Source organism: Bradysia coprophila, unplaced genomic scaffold (genome assembly GCF_014529535.1).
Source record: "Bradysia coprophila strain Holo2 unplaced genomic scaffold, BU_Bcop_v1 contig_232, whole genome shotgun sequence".
Taxonomy (NCBI): Eukaryota; Metazoa; Arthropoda; class Insecta; order Diptera; family Sciaridae; genus Bradysia; species Bradysia coprophila.
Window position 1 is genome coordinate 4219323 of NW_023503493.1, and position 26028 is coordinate 4245350.

General features: G+C 37.7%; 1 protein-coding gene and 2 long non-coding RNA genes across 4 annotated transcripts; 1 reads left to right on the plus strand and 2 right to left on the minus strand.

The window, feature by feature from the left end:
• Window positions 1-773: 773 nt before the first annotated feature.
• On the minus strand, window positions 774-23732 carry LOC119075997. Its single transcript, XR_005087530.1, has 3 exons — window positions 23658-23732; window positions 18305-18314; window positions 774-998 (listed from the first exon to the last, which is right to left on the minus strand). It is a non-coding gene; the product is annotated as an uncharacterized LOC119075997 (long non-coding RNA).
• LOC119075994 lies at window positions 2021-3906 on the plus strand. 2 transcript variants are annotated; one of them, XM_037182568.1, is made up of 2 exons: window positions 2021-2871; window positions 2979-3906. In XM_037182568.1, the coding sequence occupies exon 2, from the start codon at window positions 2995-2997 to the stop codon at window positions 3817-3819; it is 825 nt and encodes a 274-aa protein (XP_037038463.1). In that variant the 5' UTR covers window positions 2021-2871; window positions 2979-2994; the 3' UTR covers window positions 3820-3906. The 2 variants fall into 2 exon arrangements, with proteins under 2 accessions (XP_037038463.1, XP_037038464.1); XM_037182569.1 differs by having other exon boundaries at window positions 2021-2344.
• LOC119075996 lies at window positions 9176-9637 on the minus strand. Its single transcript, XR_005087529.1, has 2 exons — window positions 9526-9637; window positions 9176-9319 (listed from the first exon to the last, which is right to left on the minus strand). It is a non-coding gene; the product is annotated as an uncharacterized LOC119075996 (long non-coding RNA).
• Window positions 23733-26028: the final 2296 nt, after the last annotated feature.

A 26028-nucleotide genomic window follows, 5' to 3' on the forward strand; every position in this document is an offset into this window, starting at 1 on the left:
CAAAGCAAATACATGAAAAATGGCATTCTCCAAACAATCAAAATCTTTCAACTTACTCTGTATGTTTCTGTCTATCTATCGATGGTCGATCTCGAAAAATCCGCAGTCAATCTCCATGAAACTTTGCAGGAACCTTGGTCAGGCCATTAGAACTTAAGTTTCATTCATCATTATCCCAGGAAAAATCAGAATTTTGTGGAATTAATTAATTAATTTTCGGAACAATTTCTCTCATATAAAAATGTACAGCCATTTTGTGATGATAGTGTTGTGATGATTGTTGTGAAGTTGGTTGTAATTTGGTCGAAATTTCAAAATACAAAGTTTTTGAATATTATGGTTTACATGGTGGGCAATTAGAAAACATACCCCGAATGTTGAGCAGCTGGAAATATTTGGATTTTCGTCGAATTTTCGATTTTTGTCAAATTGCGTCAAATTTTTGAATCTCGTCAAATTTTTAGAATTTCGTCAAATTTTCGAATTTCGTCAAATTTTCGAAATTCGTGAAATTTTGCAATTTGCCAAGTTTTGTGAAATTTCGTTAAATTTTGCAATTTGCCAAGTTTTTTGAAATTTCGTCAAATTGTTGACCTCAAACTTCCAAAACGAGTGATATCCCAACAAAATCTCCACGAGAAAAGTGTGACGCAGTCTTTGAAGTACAATTTCTAAAATGAATGAGATCGCTAGAGTTGACGCTTTCAGCTTCGTTACGCAAAAATTAAATTTTACAACCAAAAATTTTACCAAAAAAAATCTGCGTCGCAAAGTGGCAGTTGTTGAGGAACAGAAGAAAATTTATCTGCCACATGCGACGCAGATTTCTTTGTAAATTTTTTGTTGTTTTCAGTCAATTTTTTTTGGTAAAAGTTATTTGGCAGATAATGAGGAAACCTAAGCCAGCTTGTTTGAACTAATTGGGTGTACAATTTAACTTTTGCGTAACGAAGCTGAAAGCGTCAACTCTAGCGATATCATTCATTTTAGAAATTGTACTACAAAGACTGCGTCGCACTTTTATCGTAGAGATTTAGTTGGGATTTGTTACTTCACATGATCTACCAGGTCACCACCTCTAGAGCTTTCGACTTATGACTGTATAACTTTTAATCTATAGGTAGTCGACTTATAACTTATGATTTAGAAAGACGTGACTTATAACTTATGCATCATTTGCACAAACTCTCTATTATTATTCTCTATCTAGAGTTTATAAGTCCTACATTATTACGTCGATACATCAATCGTTTGATCGTTCGGTCGGTTTCCATGTTTTCGCTCACGCAATAAAACATTGCCGATGAATTTGGCACCCTCTTGTATATATACGCTTTACTCGTGTTTGTGTAATATACACTCGAGCAGCTCCAGTCGAACTATTAATGCTGGCCATATTACAGCACTACTATTACAGCACTTCACTACTAAACTATGTTCAAAAATGACAAAACAATTTCAATTTGTATTTGGATTCTTTTCTGCAGTTACAATTCTCGCAATTATCAATGATGTCGTTACTGTCTAGAGTCTACGGCTTTCGATACAAATTTTACAACCGCCAATTCTATGATGGATGACAGCAGGTTCCGATCCGAAACAACGGCCTCCAATATTTTTAGCCCCGTACGAAGTACTGGGGGCTTATAAGATTAATATGCCGTTTGTAACACGTCGAATTGGAAGCAGACAGTAAGGGCAAAGCATTTGTCTATGTTCATAGATAACGAATCCGCAATAAAAAAAATGTCCGTCTGTCCGTCTGTCCGTGACCCCTCTAGCTTGAGTAAATCACAACCTTTTTTCAAAATTCTTTTTTTCCCCGATTGGTATCGACAAAAGTAAGGTCAAGTTCGAAAATGGGCATGGTAGGGTCGGCCCCTCCAGAGCTAGGGCCCTGGGCCCTATAGGTGTTTTTCAGTCTTTCGACGATATCTACCGAAATACGCACGCAATAGCTGCTTGTGATATATCAAATGAAAGGTATTGACGAGTAGAACAAAGTTCTTTCAGAACGCGACAGAGGTAGGACGTGCTAAAGTTCTATCCAGCGAGAATTGTCGAAATTGAAGCCTTCAGGCCCATTATAGCTAAGCATTCAGCTTATTATCTTGGACGAGAGCTTCATCGCGATCGTAACAGATTGCAGGCATAGTGAAATAAGTGCCTAGTGAATTAGAATCAAACGAGTTAAGTGAAATTTTTATCGTATAGTGCTGAGAGTGGCCATATTGTGTCAGCATGCATACCAGAGCGAGAGAGCTAATCATCACCTTACATCTACACAGACTTATTGGTTTCGGTAATCAGACAGAAAGTCTCATCGGGTGGAAATACAATACAGGTAAGGTAATTGTACACACAATCAAAAACCAATTTGAAACGCCATACGGCTCATCTTGGGTACTCCTTTTGATGCCACAAAATCACACAGCAAATTTTAACAAATTTGCTGTGGTAAAAGTCCAAGATACAGACACTATCTTGTTAATCGAAACGACCGCAAGGTTCAACACTGATACGAAACAATCACTTAATATGCTTAAAATCATCGATATGACGAGTGATATTGCCAGATGTAAGTTAACTCCAACAAGCATTGTAAACCCCTTCTCACACACACCGCGAACCAAACATGACACCACTCGAGAATATACAACTACTCGATCTCTTTCATTACCAACACACCGATTCTCCCACATTAAATCAAACTCCATCATTGAGTCGCATTCAGCCACATGGTGGCAAATTAATTCAAAAGTTTTAGCTCAAATAAGGAAAAAGCTTTCGGTTAATGGCAAGCGTAATTCGAATTATTTAGTTACAACAAAACCAGCAAACAAGTTGAACCATCGCTATTCAAAATTAAAGGTAATAAATGAAACAAAACCCATCGTAACACTAAGACTCCCTCAACTAACCTCAAAATACTTTTCAATCTCACTAAAACCAAATTCATTCCCTCTTAATAATAACAGATCGCAAACACCGAACATGTCAAAGGATGTAATAAGCCCTAGAAGTGAAAATCGACTCCTACAATCGGACAACGAGGACAACGAATTAAATACAACAATAGTGTTTGGACCGAATCGTATATACCGAACCATTAGCGAATCGTCGTTGAGCGGTATATCAGCAAACCTCAACAATTTGGAGGTAACGAATTCCTCTAAGCGTAACCACCGTTCCATGGTATTCTCGGAAGATACAACAGAAAAATCGTCGTCGTCTACTCCGAAAAAATTGAAACCATCAGTCACAATGCCGCCGCTTGTTTCCGAAGTGGTTAAAAATGACTTCCACATCGTCGACATTGTTTCGGACGATGCAGCAATTGAGTTCTTCAGTGAGACGCAAGGCACCAGCATATACACCGCCGTGCTAAAAGAAATCACTCGAGCGAAAGACATCAGCAAAATCAACTTTGAGGATAGCTTCCTCGACCGGGGAAAATTTCGCTACATCTGTTCAAATGCCACAACTCGGGATTGGCTCACTTCGATAATCCCAGGTATTATTCCATGGGGAAACGCGAAAATTAAGTCAATCAATCAAGGGGCCCCACCAACTCTGTTCAAGTACACAATGATCGTGTCGATGCCATCGCTCGAGCCACCCGATATTTTCACTCTCATGGCAGCGCAAAATGTCAATCTGGATACCTCCAATTGGAGATGCGTTTTTCGGTCCAAAGTCGAAAAGAATAAGCAAACGTGGATCGTCAACGTCGATGAAAATTCACTTCCAGCACTTAAGGAAGTCGATTTCAAACCGTACGCCGGCAGCAGCCGGATAAAAATGTTCCCGAAAAAGTGAATGAAGCAGCAGCGATCACTAATTTGTAAAATCCATTCCCATAAATTGAATAAAAATGAAAAATTTATTTCCCAGCATACAAATCAACTCTTGTTTTTACCATCAAGGCGATTATCGTACTCAGTAGCCACACTCCCAGTAGGATGTTATACACAACGCCTAGAGCCACTTAACGTAAACTGTTTCCAAGATGAAGAAAAATAGATTAGAATTTTTCCAAGGAAACATGGAACACTGCAAAGCAGCCAGCATAGAAATTAATTATCTGAGATTCGAATCACAACGATTTATCGGCATGATCCAAGAGCCTTATATTCTCAGGAATGAGATTAAATTAATAGACAAAACGAAATATCAAATCATCTCATACAAAGGCAGCAATAAATTAAGAGCGTGTATTTTAGCATCTAAGAACTGCGACATCTTCCCGTTAACACAATTCTGTACGGGGGACTTAGCAGTAATTTCACTGAAGGTTAAATTGAACAAAGTTGCAAATACAATCGTGATAGCATCATGCTATACTCCCTCGGAAGCGAACATTCTTCCCCCCAGTGCTGAGGTTACTCAGTTAGTGGCGTATTGCAAGAATAACAATCTTCCTCTGATATTAGGTTCCGATGCGAATTCGCATCACACAGTCTGGGGCAGCTCAGATTGTAATCCGAAAGGCGATTCATTGCTCGAATTTATTCTGAGCTCTGACCTTGTAATCCTAAACAAAGGAAATGAACCCACCTTTAGAAATAGTATTCGAGACGAGGTACTAGATATAACTCTAGCATCGCTACATGTAGCCAATCTTATTAAAGACTGGAGAGTGACCGATGACATCTTGACATCTGACCATAGGTGCATCAGATTTGCTATTGACACCGACAAAATAGACACGCTGAAATTTAGAAATCCAGCAAATACAGATTGGAACTCATTCCAGAGAAACTTGTCAAAGGCAATACTGCCTGTAACTGGGCGAATCGAATCAATTACGAATCTAGACAGCAGAGCCGATGAACTTTTAAATGCTATCATAAATAGTTACCATGAGTCGTGTCCACTGAAGACGTACAAAGATGGCAGGTCAGCACCATTCTTTACATCCGACGTGAAAAACTTTAGAACGACTGTAAGGAAGGCTTTTAATGAAGCCAAAGGGAAATCGCCCGATAAGGTTGCCGCTAGAAGAGCTGCGCAAAGTATGTATAACAAATTCTTACGCAAGAGTAAAAGGATCAAATTTCAACAATTTTGTAATACCGTTAACTCACACTCAGGAGCCTCCCGGCTATTTAAGTCTTTATCGAAAAACTCAACTAATCCTTTAGGATCATTAAAGCTTCCCTCGGGAGAATTTACGGATTCTACAGAAGCCACCCTTCAACATCTGCTAGAAGTACATTTTCCTGGTAGTACTACAGCCCCGACTCTAATCAATCATGATTCGTTATTATTGAATCCGTCCACAGATGACGATAATATGGCAATAGCCGAATCCATAGTATCCAAGGAAAAAATAACGTGGGCAATATCTACATTCTCTCCTTTTAAGTCAGCAGGAGAAGATGAAATCTTCCCCGCCCTATTGCAATATGGTTCTGATTCGATGAACGATCACCTGAAAGAAATCTATATTGCCAGTATTCGTTACCAACATATTCCCAAATGTTGGAGAGGAGTGCGCGTTGTATTTATACCCAAATTGGGGCAACAAACTTACACTGCAGCGAAAGCATTCCGGCCGATCAGTCTTACTTCTTTCTTGTTAAAGACATTGGAGAAATTGATAGATCGCTACTTGAGAGATGGAATACTTAAAGAGTTTTGCATACACAGTCGTCAGTTTGCTTATCAGCCAAGAAGATCATCCGAAACCGCTCTGCATCACCTAGTGCATAGAATAGAAAAAGCATTTAACCAAGATGAGTTTGCTCTTGGTTGCTTTATTGACATAGACGGAGCATTTAATAATATGATATTTGCTGCAATAAGGAAAGCATGTATCGCACATGGAATCAACCTTACTGTAACTGTATGGATTATTAAAATGCTTAGGGATCGAATTGTATCCTCCTACCTTAATACTGCCAAAGTAAGCGTTTTCGTAAGCAAAGGCTGTCCTCAAGGGGGTATTCTACCGCCTTTACTATACTGTTTGGTTAAAGACAGCTTACTATCTTTACTTAATAATGCTGGCTTTTACTCTCAAAGCTTTGCCGATGACCTCGCAATTCTCCTAGTAGGAATCTGCATCTCGACCCTGTCAAACTTGATGCAATCAGCACTAAAACTAGTTGAATCCTGGTGTCATAGTAGGGAGCAATCAGCGAACCCAGATAAAACGAGACTGATATTATTCACTCGTAAAAGGAAGGTTACAGGACTCAAAAAACCCAAATTTTTTGGCAAGGAAATCGATTTTTCCGAATTTGTAAAATTTTTGGGCGTCATATTAGACTCAAAACTATACTGGATCATCCATTCAGAATACGTCATTAAAAAAGCGGTAGCATCCCTATGGCAATGTCGCAGATTATTTGGCAATGACTGGGGGATTAGCCCCAAAGTACTCCATTGGATTTACACAGCCATAGTAAGACCAAGACTATGTTATGGAGCAGTAGTCTGGTGGCCCAGATGCGAAGTGAAATCTGTTCAAACCCAACTGAGTAAATTACAAAGATTAGCATTAATTGGAATCACTTCCGCCATGAAAACTACCCCAACAGCAGCACTCGAAGCACTATTGAACATAGAACCGCTACATATTCACATCAAGTCTCTTGCCAAGTCGTCCCTTTTAAGGTTCAAACAGTCTGAACTCTTGATCAATGATGCCAATTTCGGGCACACTAAGTTGTGGTCAGCCATGTCCCAACAAATACCTGAAGTCAATATGCCCTGCGACTTAATCATCCCAACTTACAGATTCGAAAAATCATTTAAAGTAAATATACCGGATCGTAGTTTCTGGGATACCCCGAATGCAATTGCACACAATCACTTCTCGTGGTTCACTGATGGATCAAAAAAGGACGATCTAACCGGGTCGGGAATATTTTGCCCTAGCATAGCTAAAGAAATATCCGTGTCACTAGGAAATTTTTTAACAGTATTCACTACAGAAATTACTGGAATCATGGAATGCTGCAGAGAAATAATTAATAACCACGAAGCTAATGTCTCACCCATAAATATTTGCTCAGACAGTCAAGGTGCAATTAAAGCGATTAGCGGCTTTAAATTTTCATCTTCAATAGTCCTTGAATGTCGCGATACTCTAGAAGAACTATCTGGAAAACACCAAGTGTCACTTATTTGGGTTCCAGGGCACACGAATGTCGCTGGTAACGAAAAAGCAGATGAACTAGCAAGATTAGCTTCTAGTACACCTTTCATAGGACCTGAGCCAGCAATGGCCTTATCATTCTCAACACTTAATCGGCTCATTCTGAACAGTAAAACCAAAGAATTCAATAATTATTGGAATACCCTAGACTTTGCCAGACAGGCAAAAATATCGATCAGAATAAACAACAAAAATTCGAAATACTGCCTGTCACTCGATCGGAATAACCTCAGAAGACTTGCCGGCATACTTACAGGTCACAATTCTCTAAAGAAACATCTCCACACAATTGGGGTGGCAGACGATCCACACTGCGAAAAGTGTGGTGAAATCGAAAGCACAGAACACTTTCTTTGCGAATGCCCAGCATACATTATGGCTCGATCACAGTATCTAGGTTCATACGTAACCAAGTACACCTCGATATGGAGTATCGCTCCATCAAACATCCTCAAATTTCTAAACAAGACTAAAAGAATATAAACGACCGTGGGTACGCACAACAGGCCCATCTGAGGCTTAGGTGCAGGCGTAAAAGCCACCCACTTATTCTATCTATCTATCTAGAACAAAGTTGCTGAACATTGTTTTTAGGTAAGATGCAACGTGGGCTTGTTGGGAGGGCTCAAAGGTCGTTACTCGGCCCTAAGTGTTTTTTGCACATAAATCGAGTAAATCTCATCCGATTTTGCTAGATTTAGTTTTTTATGGAAGGTAATTGAATACCGAATAGAATGATGGCGAAAAAAGTTTCGAATTCGGGCCCTTGGACTAAGGCCGCTACTCGGCCCTAAGTGTTTTTTGCACATAAATCGAGTAAATCTCATCCGATTTTGCTAGTTTTTGTTTAATTTGAGAGATAATTGAATGCCGAATAGAATGATGGCAAAAAAGTTTCAAATTTGGGCCCTTGGACTAAGGCCGCTACTCGGCCCTAAGTGTTTTTTGCACATAAATCGAGTAAATCTCATCCGATTTTGCTAGTTTTTGTTTTATTTGAGAGGTAATTGAATACCCAATGGAAAGTTGGCAAAAAATTTTGGGTTTCTAAAATAATATCGTAAATTGTTGGTTTTATTTGAGAGGTACTCCGTACGGGCTTTCGTAATTGCGCTATGCGCAAATTTAAAAATGAACAGTTTCAGTAAATTTGACAATGCCCAACTTGACTTGCATTTTGGTAACAGACGCATTAGAGGGTTGTAGACGTATTAGGGTTCCGGGCTTATTAGGGCTACGGTCGTATTATGGTTGCGGACGAAATAGAATTACGGGTTGTACGGGGCTAAGTCGCAGCAAACGCTCCGACTGTTCTGATGCCTTGTTTATTCCAGTCCTTTGACGGGAAACGGTCAAAATGTCTACGCAAAAATATCTAACGAACAAAAACTCTAACGACGAATTATCTAAGTAGAAGAATGTCTACACTATCGAAATATCTATCAGGTTAAATATCTATGAACACAAACACTAATAACACATTCAGTTCTAACGTATGATTGTATATATTGTATTGTATTGAGTATATCGAATATATCGACTATATTCTAGTATATCGAGTATATTCGATTGTATTGGAGTATATCATGTTCACCAATTATATTCGAGTATGTCGTCTATATCCGAGTATATCGAGTACATCGAATAAATCTGAGCATATCTAGTACATCGCCTATAGCCGAGTATATCGAGTACATCGATTATATCCGAGTATGTGGAGTAAATCGACTATATCCGATTATATTTGAGTATATTCAAGTATATAGTCTATGTTCGAGTATATCGAATAAATCTGAGCATATCCAGTAAATCGCCTATATCCGAGTATATCCAAGTATATCGCCTATATCCGAGTATATGGAATACATCGACTATATCCGAGTATATTCAATTGTATTCAAGTAAATTTAGTACATCGACTACATCCGAGTATATCGAGAACATCGTCTATATCCGAGTATATCGAGTATATCGCCTATATCCGAATATATCGAGTACATCTGCTATATCCGAGTATATTGAGTACATCGACTACATCCGAGTATATCGAGTACATCGCCTATATCCGATTATATCGAGTTCATCAATTATATCAGAGTATATGGAGTACATTGACTATATCCGATTATATTCGATTGTATTCGAGTACATCGTCTATATCCGAGTATATCGAGTATATCAAGTATATTCGATTTTATTCAAGTAAATTGAGTATATCGACTACATGCGAGTATATCGAGAACATCGCCTATATCCGAGTATATCGAGTTCATCGAGTTCATCGATTATATCCGAGTATATCGTCTATATCCGAGTATATCGAATACATCAATTATATCCGAGTATATTGAGTACATCACCTATATCCGACTATATCGAGTACATCGACTCTATCCGAGCATATCTAGTATATTCGATTGTACTCGAGTATATTGAGTACATCGACTACATCCGAGCATATCGAGTACATCGCCTATATCCGAGTATATTGAGTACATCGCCTATATCCGAGTATATTGAGTACATCGACTACAACCGAGTATATCGAGTACATGGCCTATATCCGATTATATTGAGTACATCGACTACATCCGAGTATATCGAGTACATCGCCTATATCCGATTATATCGAGTTCATCAATTATATCCGAGTATATGGAGTACATTGACTATATCCGATTATATTCGATTGTATTCGAGTACATCGTCTATATCTGAGTATATCGAGTACATCGCCTCTATCCAACTACATCTAGTACATCGCCTATATCCAAGTATATGGAGTATATCGACTACATCCTGTTATATTCATTTGTATTCGAGTATATAAAACAAGTACAACATCGCAAATGCTAATAATATTAGGAGTTGAATAAAATAGTTAGCGCCACAGGCCGTGAAGAACATGGAAAAATAAAAAAGCGGGGTCGAGGGGCGGCAGCCCCCGCTGAGGGGGGTCAAGGGGGGAGAATCCCCCCTTGAATGCAATAACAGCAAAGTTTTTGTCGAAATTCCCACATTGCCAACTATTGTCATTTCGTCCAATATTTATTTTCGCCTTAGTTATTGTGACTTTCTAAATTTTGGATGTAGATATTTTGGCTTTAGACATTTTGTCCGTTAGACATTTTTACTTAGACATTTTAACCTAGAGCCCTTTTGACGAACTGTTACGTTACGGCGCAAAAGTGCAGAGATATGGAAGCATGGTCCAAAGGCCTGCATTAGTCAGACTTTTTTATGGATTGAACGGTTGCAATCCATTTGAATGAACCTGATGTCGATCATCAGATAACTTTTGACGAAATATTCTGTCTGGGCTGAAAACATATTTGTCTAACAATTTCCAAAATCTACCGCCGCCGTCGCTTTTCCGGATGTTTTTATACGTGAACCATTCTCCAATCATCACTAGCGCTCCTAGTGACATACCCACAGCGTATATCACCATCGCTCCGGAAATATGTTCGATTGTGAAAGCCACTGGTCCATTCCAATTGTTGTCGAATTCCTTACGTCCCGCACTAATCACTTCCCATTTTTGTAAGTGGCCAGTTTCCATTGCTTGTCGAATAAACGAACTCGTTTTGTTGAGTAATTTGCTATTCGAGTCGAATAAACTGAGCGACCGTGTGATTCTGTTGAATGTCTCGGTGCGAGCGAAGCAAAATGTGGGAGAGTTGCTCTGCGACTCAAAATATTCGGCGAACTTTCGCGGTACAATTGTAGCCACATTCGACCTTTCTGATAACTGACGAAGGCAGAGCATCATGCCGTTGCAAAGTTCGTAATTGCGCTTGACGTAAGAAGAAACCTGATCTTCGCCTAAGAGGTGCACCGCAATTAATTCCACGTCTATCAGAATCGTGTAGTTGTCGTACATTAGTTCGTCGGTCGTATGGATCTGGTATTGGTATCGTGGCTTTGTCAATATAGACATGAGGAAGCTGTTAATTGATATCACGGCCAGCACACCATACAACAACAGAATCCCCAAATGAATTCTAGCAATTCCGTGCGTCGGATTGTACGGTACTGGGATGGAAAAAAGAGATAGGAATGTGATGCCCAAGCAGTAGACGTAATTTTCTCGGTGGTGATAGTAATGGTAGAACGCATACATTGCTACTGCAGTTACAAAAATTCCAACTGCAGCAACAGTCCAAACTTCCCAGGTCCCAATTAAAAAGAAATTTCGCCATGGTGGATGTAAATCGGCTCTCTTCACACACCAAGTCAAATCGTCAAATTCGAAATCAATGGACTGTACAAGTCCGTCCTTCATTTGATTGGTAGCACCGACAATTACGTCGAAATTTCTGCAATCGACAATCGTTTAACGTTTTCTTAAAAGAAACGTCATTCAGTGGGAACCTACCGTCCTTTCACTACCGGTTCGTCAATCGCTACCAATTCCAGATTGAAATGCGACCAACGAGACAATTCCTTCACCAAGTCAATTTCGATGCCTTTCGTAAATCCCGCGTCTTTTGAGTAAAATGAGTACGGTTCGAACGATCGTACTGCTGTCCTGATGATACATTTATTTTCCGAATTATTTGCACAATTCTCAGTGTTTCCAACTTTCGATTGCCAGAAACTGTTAACGGTTTCAGACATGAGAATGTCGTGTGATGCCGTTACTTGGTGACATAAGAGTAAAAATGTTCCAACACTTTTCAGACTGAACATGTTGCTGAACCACTGTGCACTAAAAATGTGATTTAACAGAACATGTTCACGTGACTACATGTCGCTGTGTTCCACAGCACCACCATTAAGCTCTCTTGCAATTACAAGGCAATCAACCGTCTATTATCCTCCAGACATCGTTGTTTGCATTTGGATCCTTATCACAAAATCACTTTTCAAGGACTGGACTGTATCGATTACATTATGCGAGACAAATGTGTTTACCCAATTTGGGCTTATATCATGAACACATCTGACACGCAAAAATGAGATTTGGTGGATTTAGTTGCGTAATATAGATTTACAGCACTTGACTATGCTCACAAATGACAAAATCCGTGGTGAACACCAATTTCAATTTTTATTTGAATTCTTTTCTGAAGCTACAATTCTCGCAATTATCAAACGTAAGGTGGAGTAGTTAGCTAAGGTTATTGTTGTGTCTAGAAACATAGAAAACAAATTAAGCATTGATATTCGTATGCATCACTGACAGGTCATGCAAAAATATTCATGCCTAAATGTAGACTCGATTTTAGCGCCTAAATGTAGACTCGATTTTAGCGCCTAAATGTAGACTCGATTTTAGCGCCTAAATGTAGACTCCATTTTAGCGCCTAAATGTAGACTTCATTTTAGCGCCTTAATGTAGACTCCATTTAAGCGCCTAAATGTAGACTTCATTTTAGCGCCTAAATGTAGACTTCATTTTAGCGCCTAAATGTAGACTCCATTTTAGCGCCTAAATGTAGACTCCATTTTAGCGCCTAAATGTAGACTCCATTTTAGCGCCTATATCTAAACTACAATTCAGGACCTAAATCTACGCTACATTTCAGCTTCTATATGTAGGTCACGTCTCAGCGTCTAAATGTAGGCCACATTTCAACGGCTAAATGTAGACCCATAAATTGAGTCATACTCTGCGCTCTACTCTAATGGTCCTCTGATATCCTGACAATCTTCTCCACACTATTCTCTCTCGGCTAAATATATATTTGTCCAAAAGCTTCCAACCTCTACCGGCAGCGTCACCCTTCTGAATATTTTTAAATGTCATGCATTCACCAAGGAACGTTACCATTGCCACTATCATGCAACCGCAGTATATAATTACTAATGCCAGAAGATGTTCGACTGACAGAACAACTGGTCTATTCCCATCCACCTCGTATTTCTTACTCGCCGTACTAACCGTTTCCCATTTGAGCAAGTGGCCGGTTTCCATTGCTTGCCGAATGAATGAATTTGTTCGGTTGAGTAAGTGACTATTCGAATTATTCATAGTGAGTGAACGCGTGACTCTGTTGAACGTTTCGGAGCTATCGAAGCAAAAAACTGGAAGACTATTCTGCGACTCAAAATATTCGGCGAACTTTCGCGGTACAATTGCAGCCACATTCGACCGTTCTGATAATTGATGAAGGCACAGCTTCATACCGTTGCAAAGTTCGTAATTGCGTTTGACGTAAGACGAAACCTGATCGTCGCCCAAGAGGTGCAATGCAACTAAATCCACGTCTATCAGAATCGTGTAGTCGTGGTTCATCAGTTCGTCGGTCGTATGGATCTGGTATTGGTATTGCGGTTTAGTTAACATGGATATGAGGAAGCTGTTAATTGATATCACGGCCAGCAAGCCGTAAATTAACAGAATTCCGAAATGAATTCTAGCGATTCCGTGAGTCGGATTGTACGGCACTGGGATGGATAAAATACATAAAAGGGCTATGCCTGTGCAATAGTGGTAATTTTCTCGGTTGTGATAGTAATGGTAGAACGCATACAGAGTTGCAGCAGTTACATAAATTCCGATTGTAGTAACAGTCCAAACTTCCCAGGTCGCAATTAAGAAGAAATTCCGCCATGGTGAATGTAAATCGGATCTCTTCACGCACCAAGTCAACTCGTCAAATTCGAAATCGATCGACTGTACAAGTCCGTCCTTCATTTGATTGGTGGCACCGACAATTACGTCGAAATTTCTGCAATCGACAATCGTTGAACGTTTTCTAATAGAAACGTCCTTTAGTGGGAAACGTACCTTCCTTTCACTATTGGTTCGTCCGTAGCTACCAATTCGAGATTGAAATGCGACCAACGAGACAATTCCTTCACCAAGTCAATTTCAATGCCTTTTGAGTAAAATGAGTACGGTTCGAACGATCGTACTGCTGTCTTGATCGTACATTCACTATCTTTTGCGCTAAGAATTTTACGGACACAGCACTGACATTTACCAATAAGTTCAACGTTACCGCAAGTGCTGTATTTATACCGTAGCAATGTGACCTCATTCCCGAATTCGTAAATAACTTGGATATCCCGGGCAAACAACTGGAATGCTTCTGGGACTGGTGGGTCAATAAACATCAGTCTCCTGTGTTCACTGCTGTTTAGGTATACGATAATCATCTTGGTTGTAACGCCCCAAGCGTTTGTGCTACGAAGTGACGGTATCCCGTCAACGATTTCCGCCCTCGTTGATGCCACATAAATAACAGCACTGGGAGTTCTATTTAAGTGACATTTCACAGATTCCGCCCTTCCATCATCGTTGTTCAGAATAAATTTCATTTTTTCCTTGAAAATGCTCCAAATTCCATTCTTCAAAGTGTTATCGACATGTTCCGACCAAACGATTGACAAAAATTCGTCGTCCTTCGTAAGTTCACTTAAAACTTTTGATAGACAGGAAGCTTGAACAGTCGTCGGAATGAGGATGTCAAACGACGCCGTTGCTGTCCCACACAAAAGTAAAGTTATGACAATGCTCAGAAAGGACATCTTGTAGGACCGACCAAAATCTATCGACTGAAATGTTCTTTTTACAAAGCAATGCGTTTATAAGTGGAAACATTCACGCAACATAGTGTCCCATAAGCGCAATTAAAAAGCTATCTAGTAACAGCGTGGTAAACATTGGATCAGATTTGATCAAAATGTCGTAAATAATGTGCAATTGATTACACGCACTACAGATTAGAGATGACTGGACATTCCTAATTATGTTGCCCACAGCACAGGACCCGGCCCGGAAAATTTGAAAATTTGTGAGCACATGACATTCCAATGCTAGAAAAGCCCGTATCCGCGATCAAAAGCCTAATAAAAGAAAATCAATAAGAGGGCGAAAACTTCGAACAAGTTGTATGAACCATAAAAACCAGAAAAACAGCGTAAGTCAACTGGTCAAAAAAATTGGTCTACACTGGGGTAGTCAATTTCGTTTTTAGCCCCGTACGAAGTACGAAGGGGCTTATAGGATTACGATGCCGTGTGTAATTGATGGAATTCGAAGCAGACGGTAAGGGCAAAGTGTTTGCCTATGTTCATAGATGACGAATCCGCAATAAAAATTTGGGCCGTCTGTCCGTCTGTCCGTCTATCCGTCTGTCCGTCTGTCCGTCTGTCCGTCTGTCCGTCACGTCGATATCTTGAGTAAATCAAATCCGATTTCAAAAATTTTTTCCCTGAAAGATAGTCAAAATAGTGAGGCTAAGTTCGAAGATGGGCATATTCGGGTCGGCCCTTCGTGAGTTAGGGCCACCTAAGTGATTTAAGGTCTTTTGGTGATATTTATGGCAAAATAAACGATGGAAATGTAAATGACACGGCAAATGATAGGTATTGTCAATACCAATCCAGGAAAAAAATGTTGGAGTCAAAGACTAAGTGTTACTATTTTGGCCTGTATTCTAAATTATAGTAGGCAACCACAAGTAGCCTAAACAAATTGTGGACATTTAAATATTTTTCATTCCGAATAAAATTGTTCAACCGATAAGATCTTTATTTCGACTCCTAGGATTATATCCTCCAATAAAAAAAGTTTTTTAAAATCGGGTGAGTGGACCGTGAGTTAGGGCCTTAGAAGTGAAAAGCTACTAGGGCCCTATGTGTATTTTACATATAACTCAAGTAAATTTAATCCGTTTTTCGTAATTTTTGTTTCATTTGGAAGGTAATCAAAGGCCGAATAGAATGTTGTTGAAAAAAAAAAAAATTTGGGTCCTTGGACTAAGGCCGCTACTAGGGCCCTATGTGTATTTTACATACAACTCGAGTAAATTTCATTCGTTTTTCGTAATTTTTGTGTCATTTGGAAGGTAATCGAACGCCGAATAGAAAGTTGTTAAAAAAAAAAAAAAAATTTGGGTCCTTGGACTAAGGCCGCTACTAGGGCCCTATGTGTATTTTACATTGAACTCGAGTAAATTTCATTCGTTTTTCGTAATTTTTGTGTCATTTGGAAGGTAATCGAACGCCGAATAGAAAGTTGTTGAAAAAAAAAATTAAATTTGGGTCCTTGGACTAAGGCCGCTACTAGGGCCCTATGTGTATTTTACATTGAACTCGAGTAAATTTCATTCGTTTTTCGTAATTTTTGTGTCATTTGGAAGGTAATCGAACGCCGAATAGAAAGTTGTTGAAAAAAAAAATTAAATTTGGGTCCTTGGACTAAGGCCGCTACTAGGGCCCTATGTGTATTTTACATTGAACTCGAGTAAATTTCATTCGTTTTTCGTAATTTTTGTGTCATTTGGAAGGTAATCAAAGGCCGAATAGAATGTTGTTGAAAAAAAATTAAATTTGGGTCCTCGGACTAAGGCCGCTACTAGGGCCCTATGTGTATTTTACATACAACTCGAGTAAATTTCATCCGTTTTTCGTAATTTTTGTTTCATTTGAAAGATAATCGAACACCGAATAGAATGTTGTTGAAAAAAAAATTAAATTTGGGTCCTTGGACTAAGGCCGTTACTAGGGCCCTATGTGTATTTTACATATAACTCGAGCAAATTTCATCCGTTTTTCGTAATTTTTGTTTCATTTGAAAGATAATCGAACACCGAATAGAATGTTGTTGAAAAAAAAATTAAATTTGGGTCCTTGGACTAAGGCCGTTACTAGGGCCCTATGTGTATTTTACATATAACTCGAGCAAATTTCATCCGTTTTTCGTAATTTTTGTTTCATTTGGAAGGTAATCAAAGGCCGAATAGAATGTAGTTGAAAAAAAATTAAATTTGGGTCCTCGGACTAAGGCCGCTACTAGGGCCCTATGTGTATTTTACATATAACTCGAGCAAATTTCATACGTTTTTCGTATTTTTTGTTTCATTTGGAAGGTAATCAAAGGCCGAATAGAATGTAGTTGAAAAAAAAATAAATTTGGATCCTCGGACTGAGGCCGATACTAGGCCTATGTGTATTTATACTCAATAAATTAAAATTTTAGGGCTATTTGAAAGTTTTGTTTTCTATGCGCAATTTCTAAGATGTACACATTACATAATAATTTTACTTTAACTACATTAACCGGCGCAATAGGCTTACGGTCAAAGTAGGGTGACAGACGCACTAGGGTCACGTACGCAATAGATATACGGGTTTGTACGGGGCTCAGTCGCAGCAAACGCTCCGACTGTTCTGATGGCTCGTTTATTGATATCTTTAACATTGAGAAACGGGTCTATCTGAAATTGTAGGCGTTGGTACGCATTATATCGACGAAGACAGCAATAATAAACGACAAGCTCTGAATTATTATGTCTTATATAGCAAAAATCATGTTCAAAACAAATGAAGTAAAAGATCTCTGAAATGAATCTCTTTAAATCTTCGATAGAATGAAGTAATAGATCAGATAGTAAAACTGTTAATATGCTTGCCGTCTGTTAAAAAATTAGAAAATCTTCATTAGACCGGTGTGGAAGGCATAAGAAGAAGAAAATTACAAACTTCTCGATGTGTTTACAAAAAACTACAGCACACGACCTGGACTATATTGATGTCGTTGGATAGGTGATGACCTCTCTATTCATGATGCAATTAACCTAGCGGAAACCCTTCCAGAAATCCACAATTTTGGTTCGAGTGTACGAGGGGCACCCTAAAAGTTTCGGGAATCGGGTATTTCCGACGCATAAAAGTATTTAATTTGAACATATTCGTAAATTTCAACATTTTTTAAGTAAAATGACGTCTTAACATCGTAAAAAAAGATTTTGTTGTGAGTTGAGGAACATTTATAAAAAGGCTTGTCGGCCATTTTTGAAAATGGAAGAATTCATTATCTGAAGTGCTGTTCGTTTTTTTATTTTTTCTTAAATAATTATTTTTTATTAAAGTATTTTTATGTTCTCATGTAAAGTATGGTCCATCTAAATGGTAATAAGTCATATACGCGGCCTTCAAATGTTGACACTTCGTAGTAATGCGATAAATTAAAAACACCTACTGCTGACGGATTCAGAGCTCCACAGATCTGCCTCAAAAACAGGTTTTGATAATTGAAAGTACTTTGCTGTTGCATTGGACTCTCAGCTATCAGAAAAGTCATAATTCATGTGAAATAATTTGATATACGCAGATAAAACCAGTTTGGTCTTAGTCAGTGTCCCTTGGCAAATTGTGTAGTCCTAGAACAATTTCGCTAAAAACTTTCTGAGAACTTATATTTTTACTGTATTTTTTTCGATTATATATTCCTCACTTTTACTCAAAGCAAATTAACCAAGAAACAGCCACGATATAGGCCTTAAGGCACAAAAAATGTGATCTCATAGTGAGACTTCAGTATCAGGCTTTTTCGTGATTTAAATTTCTCGGCCTTAATATCTCAGAAGCGGAAAATCGTTCTGCCTGGAAAGGGATGGACTTTTATAACTGAAACATAAGCTATTGTTTCACTAGGAAACAGGTCATGTTACATCTCAAATTTTAGAAATAAACTGATCCATTTTGTAGGGCCGCTCTCGCAGTGAAATTGCATGTGAATCTAATTCTTTCGATTTTTCCCGAAATTTCTGATGAAATCTGTTAGGATTCTTTAGATACATATTTTTAGGATTCTTTTATCGAACTATGCTGGTATTACATTGATACTGAGACCCAAACAACAGAAACCCTGGTCTAAACTTGCCAAAGTCGTGAAATTTTAGTTCAATTTTTAATGATAAGCCCTGATGTCTGAGTAGACCCTTTTTCGAACTGAGTTGGCTATTTACCTTAAAAAATGTTGAAATTTACGAATATGTTCAAATTAAATACTATTATGCATCGGAAATACCCGATTCCCGAAACTTTTAGGGTGCCCCTCGTACTACCACTAAAATTCTCGCGTCTATTTTTCTGACGTATGAGACAATTTTAAGTCAGGGCCAGACTTACTACCAACTTATGCCTATAAAATTTGAAAATGGACAACTAATTCAATTTTGTCAGTTAACATTCATACGTCCTTTGGGTATCTCCCGATTTCCCTGTATGGTCAGTTGGCCACAATTACCGTAAGGTGACCTTGACCTACAAATAAGATCCAACCATGGAGGAATCTAGAGTCAATATCTCACACACCACTGACAAAGAATGTCATCTTCTCTTTAAGCCACTAAAGGCATGACCTTTGAATCGGAGTCAGAGATGAGCCAAAAAAAAATTGTATAGATCGGGCTTGGAGGGGCTATGGACATAGAAATTAGGTATTTCCACTCGTACCGGGCTTTTCAATTTTTGTTTGAAAGTTTTAGTTTTCAGACATTTCAATTTTTTTGCCCTGTGAGTGGGTCTCAGCAGCCTACTCATCTCTCATCGACGTCGAATTCACTTTCAGAGCTCGTTTTATAATCAATTCTCTGAAATGATCGACATCATAAAATTTGTCTCGCGTAATATCACCTGTCACACACTTCCGTTTTTACAAAACAGTTCAACAACCAAAGTATATATTTCGCTTAGTCAGACAATGTAGCGCCACATTCATATAACGTAAAACATCGCTACGTATATAAATGGAAGGTACCACATTTACTGTGGATTTTACAATATCGTTTTGTGGTATAAAATATAACTGTCACGACGCTCTAAATTTCAACGCTCGACCATATATAAATTTGTAATAATATTACGTCTAACAACATAACCTCATAACATCTAAGATCTAACGGAATTATTATCCATCCACCGCAAAAGCTTTATATCGCAAGTAGAAAATAATAAATTTTTATTGTGAAACACGAGAATTATGGTGGTTTGCTGTCACCTTGTTCAATTTGATATAAACCGGGGACCCATATAACCCAATGCAGTGTGTATAATATCGTACACGATGTGTGTTTAGTGTATTGACATTCAACCTAGATTAGCAAGCGGATTGGATAAACTAGGAAATTAACTGTTAGACAGAAACAAATCCTTTATTTCCTAAAAAACGTCAAAACCGAAAGAAGTCCTAAAAAAATCCGAAAAAATACTCATAATTTAGGAGGGAAATACTCAGTCAACGATGGAAATCTATGAAAATCCAGCAAAAGATTTTCTCCAAAGAATTTTCTTCTTGTAAATCCGAACCTCAGAGGATTAACTTTTTGAAAATCTTTTGTCAATGCAATGTACAATCATCCACCTCTCGTTTGCAAGCACTCGACATGTAATACTGGCGCATGCACTCGTATACGTACATCTCTCGTAAAAACCACAGAGCATGGTAATGTACTAATATTCATGCTCAGAACGTATAATAACATTTCGGTGTTCTTTTTGTTGTGTATATATAACAAGTATCTTTAACTTAGTTCAAACACATATAATACCAGCTTACCCTCATGACTACATCGAAGAAGTACTATCCTGGAAAGAGATCTGGGTACTGCAAGACTTAAATTTTCTTTTCAAAATTTTTCACATTTCTTAGTGATAGAATGTTAAAAATGTACTTAGATCATCATGAGTCATGATTATCTCTAATTGTCGGCAGCTTTCAATAAAAAATAGCTTTGATTGTAGCAGTTTAACCAAATTTAGGCAAAGGTTTGCACATATGTTTGCACGTGAACAAATGAAAGTTTTTTCAAACCTTCATAAGCCACACATACATATGTGACTTTGGTTGATTCTTCCAGAAAAACCACCAGACGACTAAGTCATCAATTATATGTGGTTGAATCGAATGCTAAGCATTCATTACATCAAAAACCGTGCCATCAGACAGACACTATGTCGAATCGAACATAATCCTTTGCTTAGATCCGTTCAAGTGGTGGCTTTTCGTAAAGAAACCACTGACTGGGCACGAGATAGCAAATTTGTTGATGAGTTGGAATTCATTTCGACCATGATTCGCTAGACTTGTTCGTGCGCAAATCGGTATAGTGTTCTTAGAGCATTGCATCGAGTACCACTGTCGACATGGCCTGATGAGAAATGGTATTTTTGAACTGCATATTAATGCAAAACGTCGAAAAACGTATTTGAATTTTCTCTCAGATCGAAACAGTGGTCGAATACCAATGTACCAAAGAAACATAAAACTTACTGACCAAACTGATTGTGTTCTACATTTTTCTCCATTTGACCAAAAATGAGCCATCATGGCTTCATGGTGAAAAATCGATTTAAAGAATGTCTTGGCCAGAAATATGTCAGTAAGTTTTATGTTTCTTTAGGTAAACTGGTGACTTTTCTCAGGACTGCTAAAGAACACATTTGCGGTCGGTATTGTCGTCTAACATTTTTCAAAAAGTATTCTGATAAGATATCGTCAAAGAAATTTTGACACATTTTGTCGTTGTTTAACATTATACTATTGCCGACTCCTTGCGAAAGTTGACCATTATATAGTTGTTTGCACCCTACAAAAGTTATCCATTCATAATGCTAGAATGCATTAGATGCTGACATTGGATGACAATTGCAAACTGACGCATCAGTTCTTTGAGCAATTTGTGTCGGTAACTATTTTTCGACAAATGTAGTTGCGTTTGCCTCGAATAAAACTCTGCACTTGTGCGAAGCGTGTTACTCAAAAAAGTGAGTGTGTCCTTAACATTGAATTGCTACCTCATGTAATGAATTACTTTCGCAGCATCCAATGTAATCCACCATTTCTCAGAATTAAATTTTATGGACGGTGGAAAACGCTTAGATCTTTTGAACAAAAAATTTGTTGAAAAATCTTTTTTCTAGAAGTCTTCGAACTATTCGTAAGATCTTGATACACCAAAGTGTTCGTTCGAATCGTATCGAATACATTCACTAAATTGGATACGTTTGTTCCTCTTTATTTACAACGTTGAATCATTATCTCATGCAAATATTGGAAATATATTTATTTTGATCTTTCAACTTTTTCGTTCGCCAGCTTTAAAAACCTATAATAAAAAGAAAAACTTCACCATTTTCTCTGGTGGATGGTACACAGATTGCAGATAAACAAAAAAAAAGCTGAGGAGAAGAAGCATTTCACTCTGTATAAAATATGAAAGAGGATTCGAAATTTAATCCTCTTATAAATGATTTTCAATCTGATTGAAATCAACGGGTTTTTTTTTCTTCGGTATTTCATGTTCTGTTATGATGAGTTTACTTTATACGTTTTTACTGTGTGTGTATGGAGAGACACAAATAGATTTTTGGATAAAAAAATTGTTTCCCTTCTTCTCGTGCGGAACGCTTTTCAAAGAGGTTTTCTCGGTTTAACAATCTTGATAACAAACGGGTTATCTTATTTATGTAACGAAAATTGAATTGAGAATTAATGTTAAAAGCATTCAGTGTAAAAATCGTATTTTTTACCCTCACTCTTTCTCTCGTGTTTATCTTTGAAATATAATGCAAGTTACAAAGAAAATAAATTATTTTTTGCTTGTTAATCTTTCGTCGATGTTGGATGGGTACAGAAAATGTTACCATCGCAAAAAGTTTCATTTTGATCATGCTCGTTAGAATCGGAATTAATTAAATCTACTACTTCTTCAATCTAACAATTATTAACGGATAGTGAAATTACAGTTGAGAAATCTATGCGTGTGACCTTCAAATGGTCGAAATTGAAAAGATAAGCTAAAACTGTCGAAAATAGTTGGTGCATTCAATATAAAACTGACCCGAAATAGTTATGTATGCAACAAGAATCGTATGACGGCATATTATCGCACTAGATGTCGATTGTTAATCCGAGGCGAGGCCGAAAATATTCCCAATGTAAGAAGACTAGTCTTTACTTTATACATGGATATGTTAGGCGAATCATGCAAACAATAAAATTGAGAGGGATTTTTTTGAAAGTGGACCAGGCTCCGTCGGAGCTGTTTTTTTACATGCCCAGATAGTCCTTGGCCCAATTAGTCGAAAACCGCAGTCGTTTCATTTTAATATTCTTTTCTTGGCTGGTGAACTTCCACCTAAAGTAGAAAAAGGATTACGGATAGATCAGTGGATTCCCTAATAGAGGTTAAGCCTAGCTTTACAATTATACTCCAATTGCCATAGAAGTGACAGGTTCAGGATACTGTTTTGGGTATAAAGTGTATCCCAACAAAAATCTCTTCGAGAAAAGTGTGACGCAGTCTTTGAAATACAATTTCTAAAATGAATGATATCGCTAGAGTTGACGCTTTCAGCTTCGTTACGCAAAAATTAAATTTTACACCCAATTTTAGTTCAAACAAGCTGGCTTAGTTTTTCTCATTATCTGCCAAATAATTTTTACCAAAAAAAAATTTGACTGGAAACAACCAAAATTTTACCAAAAAAATCTACGTCGCAAAGTGGCAAATGTTCAGGAACAGATCAGCAAGAAAATTTATCTGCCGCATGCGACGCAGATTTTTTTGGTAAAATTTTGGTTGTTTCCAGTCAAAAATTTTTTTTTGTAAAAATTATTTGGCAGATGATGAGAAAACCTAAGCCAGCTTGTTTGAACTAAAATTGGGTGTAAAATTTAATTTTTGCGTAACGAAGCTGAAAGCGTCAACTCTAGCGATATCATTCATTTTAGAAATTGTTCTTCAAAGACTGCGTCACACTTTTCTCGAAGAGATTTTTGTTGGGATATCAGTCGTTTTAGAAGTGTAGTCAACACTGCTTTTTATAACAGTTTACAGTTTTAATTCAAAAATTTTACGAAAATCGAAAATTTGACGAAATTCGAAAATTTGACGAAATTCGAAAATTTGACGAAATTTGACGAAATTCGAAAATTTGACGAAATTCGAAAATTTGACGAAAATCGAAAATTTGACGAAAATCGAAAATTTGACGAAATTTGACGAAATTCGAAAATTTGACGAAATTTGACGAAATTCGAAAATTTGACGAAATTCGAAAATTTGACGAAAATCGAAAATTTGACGAAATTCGAAAATTTGACGAAATTTGACGAAATTCGAAAATTCGACGAAAATTTAAACATTTGATGAAATTCGAAAATTTGACGAAATTTAACGAAAATCGAAAATTTGACGAAATTCGAAAATTTGACGAAGAAAGTAATTCTCTATCTGCCACCATTCAAGAAATATCTCCAAAATCCCAATTGACCCACCCATTTCCAACGTTCGACATTTTTCGCAAATGCCCTTCTTTTCTACTCGTAAAACTCTGAGACTTTGCCGAAGAAAGTAACTCTCTATCTGCCACCATTCAAGAAATACCTCTAAAAACATAATTGACCCACCCATTTCCAACTTTCGACATTTTTCACAAATGCCCTTCTTTTCTACTCGTAAAACTCTGAGACTTTGCCGAAGAAAGTAATTCTCTATCTCTCATAAGCCAAAAAATATTAGTCCTTTCATCCTACGCTCGAGTAGCTCAAAATTTGGTCACTCTGACCACTCTAGCTCAACCAAATCTGCACCAATTTTTCTAATTATTTTTTTGTTCGATTCGTGTGGCGAATACCTTTCATTTGATGGGTCACAGGCCCCTGCAGGTTTCAATACAGCTGAGCTACAGCTGAAAACGCGTTCCCGACCCTCGAAAACCACACTCAGAAACCACTTCGAGGCCAATAAAACAAAATTCTGGTTTTTCCTGGGGTAGTGGCGTATCACATTTTCATTTTTATGCCCACCCCGAGGTTCCTGCAAAATTTCATGGAGATTGGCTGACTAGTTTCCGAGATCGACCGTCGATAGATAGACAGATAGACAGATAGACAGATAGACAGATAGAAACATACAGAGTAAGTTGAAAGATTTTGATTGTTTGGAAAACGTTAATTTGGTGCATTTTCTATCAAAATGACCAACTTGAAAACGATGTATCTCCGGCAATTTTAAAGTTACATAGTCGAGTGATAGCTCGTTTTGCCCGTATTTGAAGCGCGAATAAGATAGAATAGGATTTGTGCTGATACAGGTCAAAGGAAAGAAACTTTAATTCTCGCCTATATATAGTTGCCGCGTCTCAAAAAATTTTCTTCGTTCTTTTTTTGGAAGTTAGACTGCGTCAAGTCCTCCGCTATCGCTCCGGACATGATAGTGTTCTTTCACTCGAAAGCAAAATATTAATTTTAGAAAAATACACGAATGCTGTTTTTGATGTCTGTATTTACTGATCTAACCATAAACATTCGCCAGGTGCGAGATATTACCTTATGAAGTTCATCAAAATTTCCATCTCATGACTGAAACAATATTTTTGTCATTTTTCAACAATGGTACAGGACATGAACGATATCCGCCCTTGCCCCGTATCTCCTGGACAAAACCTATCCAATGAGCCCAAACACATGTATGTTACATAGCCTGTAGCGGTAGTAAATCACGAACAAAAAACACTTTTTTTTGACTTTAGGTGGAAGTTCAACAGCCACTAAAAGAATATTAAAATGAAACGACTGCGGTTTTAGACGCCAAGGGCTAACTGGTCATGTAAACAAAGAGTCGCTAAAAAATAGTTCCGACGGAGCCTGGTCCACTTTCAAAAAAATCCCTCTGAATGAAACTTTTCTAAGTAAAAATATGTCGCATTTTTTTATAATTCGCTTTACATGTCCGTGTATAAAGTAAAGACTAGTCTCCTTCTACATTGGGAATATTTTTGCCATTAATTGTTGAGACGTCACTGGCGTTAACTGACTTTGTTGTTGTTAACATTTGCATTGCACTAAAGTCTCTCAGGATTGCGACGGTGGCCTATGTGAGGTAAGAGATGTTTTTTGTGTATTTCAATGAATACACATTAGATAAAATGTTCTATCGTTAATAAACATGTTCACGATTGCTGGCTCAAAAAAGATACAAATTAATGTGTTATTAAAGCTGAGTTCAGTCTAAATACATAAGAGTTTCTACACTCAGCATTTTAGATGTCCGGAACCAGCACCTTCTTGATCGAAAAAGTCCAGAAGTGAACCAATAAAATATTATAAAATCCTCAAA